Consider the following 12,369-nt stretch of genomic DNA (forward strand, 5'->3'; position numbering starts at 1 on the left):
TATTTTGCAGAGTGCACTTCTAAAGAATTTAATAAAGCCTGCTAAAGGTAGTGTATTCTGTTTAATACGATATCTTTTAGTCAACTGATCAGTGTCAAGCTCGCCAATTAATTATGTGAGTAGGATTTTCTATGTTTCACATAAATACATTTCCAACAAAAGAGAAATACACATTGTGACAAGAATACACATAGATGTTAGCTGTCCTGTGTGATCAGCAGTTGGTCTGCCACCTGTCTTCGGGAGAGAGAGAGATAAGGAAGACAATGGAGCAGCATTTGGAGATGTGTAATGAAGGGACGGGAGAGAGAGGTGTCTAGAGCGGCTCCCCCTTTGAACCCTGAACTGTTTGAAGTGATGGACAGGCGATACCCCAGCAGGGGGATAAAAAGGGACAGGTTCGCTAAGGCAGGACACACACGACACCCGAGGTAACGAGACCCTGGAAGCGGTGCGCCTCTCACAAGTCGGTGGGAAGTACCGGGCCATAAACGCACAGGGTGAAAAGGTACGATCAGCGGGAACCCAGTGTGTGTCCGCCCTTGCTTGGGTGCCGGGTTCACTGCAGAGGATCGACTGCATCTGGAGGAAGGGTCACAGTCGGTGACCCCAGGTGACATCACAAAGGACTCGCCCGAAAGCTGCTTGTGAGCAATATCGCAGGTCTGTGAGTGGAAGGTGTTTTGAATGATCAGTCATTCTCGTTCTCTCTCTCCCTCCCCCCACGTTGTCCATCGCCATGGCAACGATTACTGTGAACTGAACTAAATTGAACTGGACTTTGTGTCACTTTGAAATTGGTCATTTACCCCTAGACAACGATAGAGCTTGGTTGATCCTGTTATCTTAATTCTGTGCACATGTGTGTTTATCATTGCTGAACTGTTGCATTCATTATCCTTTCGTTTACTGTGTTGCTTGTTTCTGTAATAAAACTTTCTTAGTTCTAGTAATCCAGACTCCCAACTGAGTGATCCATTTCTGCTGGTTTGGCAACCCAGTTACGGGGTACGTAACATAAGTGGGGGCTCGTCTGGGTTTTTGAACGCTAAATTTGGGACGGAGTAAATTGATTGGGTCAAAATTCCCGAAAGAAAGAAAAGACAAACAGCAGAAATGGAGGCTGAGGAATTTATAAAGGCGCCAACCTTGGAGGTATTAGAGGATGCCAGGAAATCGGAATTGGTAGCTGTGGCCAAACGGTTGAATCTTGCTAAGGGGAATTCGACAATGAGGAGAGAGGAGATACACAGAGCTATCGTAGAACACTATGTATCAAAAGGTGTGTTTCCCCAAGGCAAGCTGGAGGTGGTGTCTATTGAAAAACCTGCTGGAGACGCGGTACAGGTGCAGCTTGAAAAACTGAGACTCGAGCACGAGTTCCGGGTACAGCAGTTGGAGCGAGAAGAGAAAGAGAGGGACAGACAGTTACAGCGAGAAGAGCAGGAGAGAGAGTTAGAAAGGCAAGAGAGAGAGAAACAGTTGGAGCGAGAACAGAGGCAGTTGGAGAAACAGAGGGAAAGGGAATTCGAGTTGGAGAAGTTAAGGTTAAGGGCAGAGCAGGGGCTCGTGCCAAACCAAGGTGGAGGGTTCCGGGCGACCCAGGAGGTTAGGCTGGTTCCCCCATTTGACGATACCGACATGGATCGGTACTTCCTCCATTTCAAAAAAGTGGCTATAAGTCAGGATTGGCCGAGGGATAAGTGGGCTGTTTTACTTCAGAGTGTACTGAAAGGGAAAGCCCAAGAAGCTTACTCAGCTTTGTCCGCGGAAGATGCCCAGAGGTATGAGGTGGTGAAGAGGCCATCCTCAGGATTTATGAGTTGGTCCTGGAGGCATACCGGCAGAGGTTCCGGAATGCGAGGAAGCAGTGGGACCACATGTATTTGGAGTTTGCCCGTGAGATGCAGACATATTGTGAGCGTTGGTGCGCCTCGAAGGGGGTAGAGGAGGATTATGACAGACTGCTACAACTGATCCTGATTGAGCAGTTTAAAAGTTGTGTCCCTGAGGGTATGAGACCCTACCTAGATGAGAAAGAGGCAGCCACGTTAGCTGCAACTAAGTTGGCAGATGAGTATGCGTTGACGCATAAAATGAAGTTTGCCCCGAGTAAAGGCTACCAGAAGGGTAGTCAGGACGGCGGGGAGAGTCCGCCGGAAAAGTCAGAAAGTAAGCCAGGGACTAGTAAGGTAGACTGGGAGCAGTCTGGTAGGAAGTCTCCTGGGGTCGTCTGTTATAATTGTGGGAAAGTCCGACACTTTGCGTCAAGGTGCTTTGCCCCAAAGGAGACGGGAAAAGGGAAAACAGCGATTTTGACTGGCTGTATCGAGCTGGTACACGAACCGCTAGGGAAGGACAGGTCTGCCAAAGTTCAGGAAGGGCGCGAGAAGTTTATCTCGGCCGGATTGGTGTCAGTGAAGGAGGGGTTAAGACCAGTTCCAGTGCGGATCTGGAGAGACACGGGAGCGTGTCAGTCACTATACTGAAGAGTGTATTAGAGTTTAGCTCAGAGACCCAGACTGGGGAGGTAAAGGTCAAAGGTGTTGGGGAAGGGACAGAGTCAGTCCCTTTGCACCAGATACATTTACAAAACAACCTGGTCTCTGGACTAGTCACGATCGGGGTGAGGTCCGAATTACCGATGAAAGGCGTGGAAGTCTTGCTCGGTAATGACATCGCCGGGGGAATCGTGTTCCCAGTCGTGAGATTGACAGGTCAGCCTGCCAGCATTGAGGCCCCGCCCATGGACTCACAGGTTCATCACGGGACCGCGGTAGTGAATTTAGCTGAGACGTTTCTGCCAGTCTTGTACGAGACGGGGGTAGAAAATGAAAAGAAGGAGTGTAGGGAGACAAGAGGTAGTGAGGGAGCTGAGACAGACTTAGCATTAGCCAGGAAGGAATTTGCGCAGACGCAGGAGCGAGACGAGGGGCTGATGGTTTTGGCAGAGACAGCTCTCTCTGACACAGACTTAACAAGGGAACTAGTAGGCTATTGTGCGGAGGAGTAAGTGCTAAGGAAGAAAGAGAAATCAAGTACAGTACCCTCAGATAAGAAATGGGGGGTGGTGCAAAAGAGTTATGAGGATGAGATTTTTAACCTGGCCCACAAGGTACCCCCCCCCCGTGGACATTTTGCGGTGCTGGAGGAAACAGTTGGTGGAATCATGAAAGAGGTTTACCGGCTGCCCAGGGGGGAGGATGTTATTGATTATGGCCGACACGAACTGAAACGGTCACAGGCTTTTGATATGCTAACAAACCTAGTCGGGGTTAGCGTGGAAATCAATGAAGCTAGGGGCCCCCTGATAAGAGAAAAAAACCATTTTGAAAAGATTAGTATGGTATCGATCAGATGGGAGAAGGCTATTGTTTTGGCCAGGTCTGCTGATAAGGTCTCTCCCTTAATCCCCGAACAAAGCGACTCTTTAGGAGAAGTAATTAAACGACTCGCACCCGTGTGTTTGATTGTCCCGAGGCGATGCAAAGAACTGGGATGTTGGGTGGTGTCTGTTACAATAGGTCAGCCTAGTAAACAACAACCATATAGAATGAGTAATTCAGTGACTAAAGGGCTGACGAACACTGAGGTGTGTATTGGCAATTTAATATGGCTGTCTGAAGCCAGCTTGATAGTGAACCTTGAAAAAAATGAATTCGGCCACACGAGGGTCACTTACCTGGGAATTGTGGTGACACGGGCAGCTGGCAGCGATGCAAGCTACAGTGCAGGCTATCGCTGACCTCCCAACCTCGACAGACAAGAGGGCCCTCAGAAGGCTCTTGGAGATGGTGGGGTACTGTAGGGAGTTTTGCAATAACTCTGCGGTAACTACCCCTCCCCCTCCTACTAAGTCCTTGCGAGAGAAAACTAAGTTGGAATGGGACGACCCTTGTTATTGTGGTCCGGGACAAAACCAAATGAGAGGTTACATTGATCACAATTCATCAGTGTTTTTGGCCACTATGAAGTTTGCTGAGTTGGAGCCTGGTCTAAGGGATTATTAATAACACATATAAAAGAAACAGAAAATGTGATGGCTGACTGTCTGTCAGGTGTTGACAACTTCAAACTCGCTGTATTAGCCAAATAGCTGATAAAGATGTATATTTGTGTGTATCAAATAATGTACTCATGTTTGTAATTTTTACCCCGGTAAAAATCCTTAAAAGGGGGGAGGTGTGACAAGAATACACATAGATGTTAGCTGTCCTGTGTGATCAGTAGTTGGTCTGCCACCTGTCTTCAGGAGAGAGAGAGGTAAGGAAGACAATGGAGCAGCATTTGGAGATGTGTAATGAAGGGACGGGAGAGAGAGCTGTCTAGAGCGGCTCCTCCTTTGAACCCTGAACTGTTTGAAGTGATGGACAGGCGATACCCCAGCAGGGGGATAAAAAGGGACAGGTTCGCTAAGGCAGGACACACACGACACCCAAGGTAACGAGACCCTGGAAGCGGTGCGCCTCTCACAAGTCAGTGGGAAGTATCGGGCCATAAACGCACAGGGTGAAAAGGTATGATCAGCGGGAACCCGGTGTGTGTCCGCCCTTGCTTGGGTGCCGGGATCACTGCAGAGGATCGACCGCATCTGGAGGAGGAGTCACAGTCGGTGACCCCAGGTGACATCACAAAGGACGCGCCCGAAAGCTGCTTGTGAGCAATATCGCAGGTCTGTGAGTGGAAGCTGTTTTGAATGATCAGTCGTTCTCGTTCTCTCTCTCCCTCCCCCCACGTTGTCCATCGCCATGGCAACGATTACTGCGAACTGAACTAAATTGAACTGGACTTTGTGTCACTTTGAAATTGGTCATTTACCCCTAGACAACGATAGAGCTTGGTTGATCCTGTTATCTTAATTCTGTGCACATGTGTGTTTATCATTGCTGAACTGTTGCATTTATTATCCTTTCGTTTACTGTGTTGCTTGTTTCTGTAATAAAACTTTCTTAGTTCTAGTAATCCAGACTCCAACTGAGTGATCCATTTCTGCTGGTTTGGCAACCCAGTTACGGGGTACGTAACAACATCCACTCAACCATCAGTACTTCAGTGAATATAGTTGCTTAAATTTTAAGCAGAAAATTTGGCACTTAAGAATAATAATTTATTCTTCTGAATTTGCTAATTTTCTGCATTTTATTTCTTCTAGTTCTTTGACAAGATAAAATGATTTTAGAGCTTGAATACTATAACAGAATAACCTGTTTCATTCCTTCTGCAATTGTATTTTTAAAAAATCTATAACCTAATTAACAATATCCACAATTCACTTACCAGTTAAGAGGTTTAGATAATGTAGACCCCAGGCATCTCCCAAGACAGCAATGAAACCAATCTTTAATTGACACAAGAATTCACACATTTACATAATGAGGAAAAAAAACACTTTGCAACTCCTGTTTCACATTGATGAACTAACTCCAATAAAAAATAATACTCCACCGCCTAATTATATTTACAGCTATGTAAAGTCCATGTTCAACTAATTCAAAGCTCTTGTGGCCAGCTTTCCATTTTCCACATAATAAATACTTAAGCCATTGCAAATTCCTGCTGCTCATTTATGATTCTCCATCAAATTCCGTTCAATATACACCCCCTTCCTTTGAAGTCCTAATGAAGTGTTTTGGCCCGAACCCTTGGCTATTTATTCCACTCCCTAGCCTAGCGGCTGCCTAACTTACTAAGTTCCTTCAGCATTTTGTGTATGCTGCTCAACCTAAACCGGCTGATTTTCCTTCAACACCTCCACATTTACAATATTTATTTTTTAAATCCCTCTAATTAAACCCTATAGTCACTGCTTAGCCACACACTCCAAATTTCTAATCTTTCATTTTATCTACCATCCTTTTAAAGCTTATACCCTGAGGTAAATTAAAAACAGATCTTTTTACTTGGAATGCAGTTGCCCATTCGTAGTACTCATATTGAGCAAGCCTGTCAGTTAGAAAGGCAAGTACAGCATAAGGTCTTGATTCATGAGGTCAGCTCCATGAGGCCTTGACGTACATAAACAGATGTAATTCGTTCAGGGAATGTGATCATTTGTTCTCTTTTTCAAGGATGAGCAAAACCATTTTGGTTGGCAAAGTGAAGTCTTGGTTCATAAGATTTTCAGAAATAAGCACATTGGACTTCTGTCTTGAGACTGGATATGAACATCTAAAGAGTTTCCAGGCCAGTCGTCGTAAATCAGAGTCCTTGACAAGCAAAACAGCATCCGACTTGTTCCTGTATTAATTCTTCTGCTCTCTGCTTCGGACTTGTTTTGTTAACCCTTTGCATCACTTAGTAGAAGGGTGGGGGACTTGCTCTTTTATCAATTATTTTACTCATTGTTTTAGACGTAGTGTTTTACATATTTTTACGTTTCTGTTCCCTACAGCAGCCTTGGAGTGTTTCAGCTCCCTCACTGATCTGAATCCTCAAAACTTGCATGAAAGTTCAAAATATATTTATTATCATGGTACGTATACCGTATACATCCTTGAGACTCATCTTCTTGCAGGAAGCCACAAAACAAAGCAACACAATAGAACACATTTAAAAAAACGCAATAAAGACCATCAAACACCCAATGCGTGAAAAGAACAAATCATGCAAACAATAAAAGTAAACACAGCCACGGAGCCAGTTCAGGCTAAGGTGAGTGCCAATGGTTGCAGGCCACAGCTACAGAGTTAGTTCAGCACTGAGGCAATAAACCTCACTGAGTAATGAACTGAACACTGATTCATTCTTCACTCTCAGCGCTTAAATTGGTCAAACATTGGTTTGTTTTTCGCTCTTGGACCTGGGCCCCGCCACTTCAATCTGGCCTCAAGTCCACTCCAGCAATAGCTGCAGCAGCCAAATCTGCATTCTTGAGAGTCCAGTTCACTGGATCCTTCGGGATACGCAAAGACAACAGGTTGTACAGACTGTTCAAAAGCACAGCTCCCAAAGGAAATTTACAGGCTGTGGGTTGTAGTGCTTGTAGTCCAGAAAAAGCATAATTAATAGAATAGTTAGTAGTTTTGTTTTCTGCCTGCAAAACGTCGCTGTGCCACACAAGCACCAGGCTTATCATTCCCTACCGTAATTCATAAAACAACAAATAGTAACCTGTGTTGCAAATAGTGCGACTTAATGTGATTAAGAGGGGCTAAAAAAATGAGGCAACCTGTTTCTTTAACATTTTACATGTTTCTAAGATATTACTTCTAATGTAGAATTATAGACAAGTCAATGGACCTCTTTACATTACATCACAAAATTCCAAAATTGTTCACAAGTACAATTAAAAGATTGGTACAAGTACAGTATTTGATAAAACAATGAGAGGAAAGGTCAATAAATGGATCCATAGGTAAGGACACAAAGGAAGGTAATAGCAAAATAATCAACAAGAAAAAGAGGAGAACGAAATGGAAAGAGGGGAAAGATAACAAGTAGAAACTAGGTGAAGGGAAGGAAATCAGAATTTTAAAATAACATATCACAAACTATTCCAGTGATCAAACTTCACTCTTTTGGCAATTTGATACCATTGGAGTTTAAAGTTATTATGAACCTCTTTTAACTTCTTATATCTGCAGGGTAGACCTAATAAAAGTAGTCAAATCAAATCTGTTAAAATAACCGTCTGAGTCATGAGTCCAATATTACCATCACATTCAGATGCTGTTAAATCCTAAATGTGCCTTTGCAGAAGAAAACTACATAGCATAATGAAATATTTCACTGTATGCCACAAGCATCTTCAGTTTGCATTGTAATACTCATCAATAATCCTTACCAGCCAAGCAACTTAGGTTCACAGAAGGACATCATAGAAGAGCAAAAAGTAGCTCTTCAGTCAGAAAAATAATCTCAGGAAATATGTGTTGCAAGGTGATATAATTAATGTAGACTCTCAAGAATAATACATTGTCTTTAACAATTTCATTCAAAGAAAACAAAGATTGTATTTTCTTTAACACAGAAAGAAAGGGAAAAGGAAAGAAATGATATCAATAGACGGCCAAAACAACATAAGGGTTTATAGATTTTAGTGTTACGTTATATCACCAAGACAATATATTGTGAGTGATTGGTGAAAATTTCCAAATACATGGAAGCAGACGTTTGCATTCTGGTCTTTCTTCCCTTCGGGCGTTCCTTTCTAGTTTATGGCAACCATGAAAAGTTAAAGACCAGCACTGGTTACTTTTATGTATATTGCACAGAATAAAAGATGGAATCTGACAATCCTACCTCATATTCTTCAACTTCTATCAACAGTTTTGCTGCAGTTATTCTGGATTCATAAGGAGGAAACAAATTCTGAAACGTGAAGGAAAATAGATTAATGCATTAATTTTAAACCCGAGAAAGTCTGAATATGCTGGAAATCTGGGGCAACACCCAAAATGTTGGAGGAACTCAGCAGGTCAGGCAGCATCTATGGAAATGAATAAACAATTAACATTTTGGGCCGAGACCCTTCTTCAGGACCGAGAAGGAAGGGGGAAGACACCAGAATAAAATGGAGGAAGGTGGGTATGGAGTCTAGCTGGAAGGTGATAGGTGAAGCCAGGTTGTGGGAAAGGACAAAGGAGGGAGAAGAAGGAATCTGATAGGAGAGGAGAGTGGACCATAGGAGAAAGGGTAGGAGGAGGGGACCCAGGGAGGTGATAGGCTAGACAGAAAAACTAAAAAGGTCATAGTGGGGAACAGAAGAAGAGGGGAAGGCGAGGGAAAAAAATTACCAGAAGGAGAAGTCAATACTCATTCTTGGCACAAGAGGAGGCCATGGACCGACAGGTCAGAACAAGAACTAGGATCACAATTAAAACACTTGGCAACAGAAAAGTTCCACTTCAGGCAGATGGAGTGGAGGTGCTTGACAAAGCAGTCGCCAATTTATGACAGGTCTCACCAATGTAGAGGAGTCCACAACAAGAGCACTGGACACAGTAGACGATTCCAGCAGAAGCAGTGTTGCTTTGCCTGGAATAGACTGTTTGGGGCCCTGACTGGAGGCGAGGGAGGACGTGCAGCACTTTGGCCGCTTGTAGGGATAAGTGCCGGGAGGGATGAATGATCAAGAGAATCGTGGAGGGAGTGATCCCTGAAGAAAGCAGAGAGTGGAAGGAGAGGAAGAGATATGTTTAGTGGAGGGATCTCTTTGGAGATGGCTGAAGTTGTGGAGGATGCTGTGTTGGATGTTGAGGCTCATGGGGTGGTGGGCAAGGACAATGGGAACTCTGTCATTGTTAAGGTGGCAGGAAGATGGGGTGAGCACAGATGACTGGGAAATGCAAGAGATGCGGTTGGGGGCAGCATCAATAATGCAAGAAGGGAAACACCATACTTAGAAGAGATCTCTGGTGTCCTGGAAAGTAAAGCCACATCCTAGGAACAGATGCAGTGGAGGCAAAGGAACTGAGAAAATGGAACAGCATTTTTACAGAAGATAAGTTGAAAAAAAATAGTCAAGATAACTGTGGGAATCAGTAGGTTGACAGTTTTTCAATTGTGTTTTAATTTGTTTCATTGTATACACAAATGCAATACTTGCGGCCATTCCAGTAACATTTTCAAATAGGAATGGCTTTATCACCACAAAGACAAAATGTCCACAATAGTTTGAAACTGCAGTTTGAGGTCTGGACCAAGCACAGCGATATACGTGGAGAATGTTAGTCAGGTTCCCCCCCACCCCCCACCAAAGATATGGCCCATACATGCTGAATTCAGCATGTCTTAGAATGTGCCTTCCACACTCCCCTCACACTCATGTGCAACTTGTGGGATGCTAAAAAGTTGCACAACAATCTAAAAGCAACAAGATCAGGGAAAAGAGGCTCAATTCCTGTCAAAATCAGTGAAGCTTTGTAAAAGTGCTTTTAACGTCTCTTAAGTGCAGACACTTAAAAACCATTTAAACCATTTAAATAGTTTTAAAAATTCATTAAATATATTCAAATATAACTAAAACTTTAAACTAAAACAAATAAAAATTAAGATTTAGAACACAGAATAGTACAGCACAGTACAGGCCCTTTGGCCCATAATGTTGTGCTGACCCTTAAACCCTGCTTCCCATATAACGCCCCACTTTAAGTTCCTTCATATACTTGTCTAGTAGTCTCTTAAATTTCACTAGTGTATCTGCCTCCACCACTGACTCAGGCAGTGCATTCCACACACCAACCACTCTCTGAGTAAAAAATCTTCCTCTAATATCCCTCTTGAACTTCCCACCCCTTACCTTAAAGCCATATCCTCTTGTATTGAGCAGTGGTGCCCTGGGGAAGAGGCACTGGCTGTCCACTCTATCTATTCCTCTTAATATCTTGTATACCTCTATAATGTCTCCTCTCATCCTCCTTCTCTCCAGAGAGTAAAAACCTAGCTCCCTTAATCTCTGATCATAATGCATACTCTCTAAACCAGGCAGCATCCTGGTAAATCTCCTCTGTACCCTTTTCAATGCTTCCACATCCTTCCTATAGTAAGGCAACCAGAACCGGACATAGTACTCCAAGTGTGGCTTCACCAGAGTTTTATAGAGCTCCATCATTACCCCATGACTCTTAAACTCTATCCCTCGACTTATGAAAGCTAACACCCCATAAGCTTTCTTAACTACCCTATCTACCTGTGAGGCAACTTTCAGGGATCTGTGGGCATCCCTCAAACGAAAACCAATTTCCCCCGGGATCAATAAAGTATGACTATGTCTATGACTATGCCTATGACTATGACTATGACTATGACATGTACCCCCAGATCCCTCTCCTCCTCCACACTACCAAGTATCCTGCCATTTACTTTGTACTCTGCCTCGGAGTTTGTCCTTCCAAAGTGTACCACCTCACACTTCCCTGGGTTGAACTCCATCTGCCACTTCTCAGTCCACTTCTGCATCTTATCAATGTCTCTCTGCAATCTTCGACAATCCCCTACACTATTTACAACACCACCAACCTTTGTGTCATCTGCAAACTTGCCAACCCACCCTTCTACCCCACATCCAGGTCATTAATAAAAATCACGAAAAGTAGAGGTCCCAGAGCTGATCCTTGTGGGACACCACTAGTCACAACCCTCCAATCTGAATGTACTCCCTCCACCACGACCCTCTGCCTTCTGCAGGCAAGCCAATTCTAAATCCACCTGGCTAAACTTCCCTGGATCCCATGCCTTCTGACTTTCTGAATAAGCCTACCGTGTGGATCTTTGTCAAATACCTTACTAAAATCCATGCAGATCACATCCACTGCACTACCCTCATCTATATGCCTCATCACCTCCTCAAAGAACCCTCCCAGGCTTGTTCGACACGATCTACCCTTCACAAAGCCATGCTGACTGTCCCTGATCAGACCATGATTCTCTAAATGCCCATAGATCCTATCTCTAAGAATCTTTTCCAACAGCTTTGCCACTATAGACATAAGGCTCACTGGTTTATAATTACCCGGACTATCCGTACTACCTTTTTTGAACAAGGGGACAACATTCGCTTCCCTCCAATTCTCCAGTACCATTCTTTTATTTTCTTTTCCATCTGCAGGTCTTAAGTGGGAATCCTTTTGCAGTGCTGACTGGTGTAGAATCAAAGAAGTGAGTTCCCATTGAAATGTGGCAGATATACCAACAGATATATAGCATGCCTCAGATTTTAGCAAGAAAATGCTGAAGTTCCTCCATAAATCTGCTGAAGCACTGAAGTCCATGAGATATTAAGCACTAGCACTTTCCATTAGAATTGCTGGCTACAGCAATTCAATTCAGCTCCATACCTTTGCAGCTTGTTCAATCTTTACAATAGCTACTAAACATGCCATTCACTCTCCTAAATAAAGAGGACTGGAATATCTCCCAACAATACTTGGGCTCTGTTAGATGATCAGTGACTGAAAAAGTAACCTCACCTCACTAAATCCACAGGATTTCCTCAATTTTAATTGAATTGACTTTACTTCTTACATCCTTCACATACATGAGTAAAAATCGTTACATTATATCTCCGTCTAAATGTGCCATGTGCAATCATAGTAACTTATAATAAATAGAACAGTCAATGTAACATAGAATACACTCAAATCAGCATGAATTAATCAGTCTGATGGCCTGGTGGAAGAAGCTGTCCTGGAGGCTGTTGGTCCTGGCTCTTATGCTGCTGTACTGTTTTCTGGATGGTAGCAGCTGGAATAGATTGTGATTGGGGTGACTCAGGTTCCCAATGATCCTATGGGTCCTTTTTACACACCTGTCCTTGTAAATGTCTTGAATCAAGGGAAGTTCACAACTACAGATGCGCTGGGCTGTCTGCACCACTCTCTGCAGAATCCTGCAATTATGGGAGGTACAGTTCCCATACCAGGCAGTGAT

At 43.6% G+C, this 12,369-nt stretch overlaps 1 protein-coding gene across 1 annotated transcript in view; it reads right to left on the reverse strand.

Annotated features, from left to right (window-relative positions):
• The window catches only part of LOC140195440 (uncharacterized), a 442,685-nt gene that overhangs the window by 371,661 nt on the left and 58,655 nt on the right, over positions 1-12,369 (reverse strand). The window contains exon 8 of the mRNA XM_072253735.1: positions 8,242-8,310. Coding sequence (XP_072109836.1) covers positions 8,242-8,310 — 69 coding nt within the window. The remainder of the gene's footprint in view (positions 1-8,241; positions 8,311-12,369) is intronic.

Source organism: Mobula birostris, chromosome 3 (assembly GCF_030028105.1).
Source record: "Mobula birostris isolate sMobBir1 chromosome 3, sMobBir1.hap1, whole genome shotgun sequence".
Taxonomy (NCBI): Eukaryota; Metazoa; Chordata; class Chondrichthyes; order Myliobatiformes; family Myliobatidae; genus Mobula; species Mobula birostris.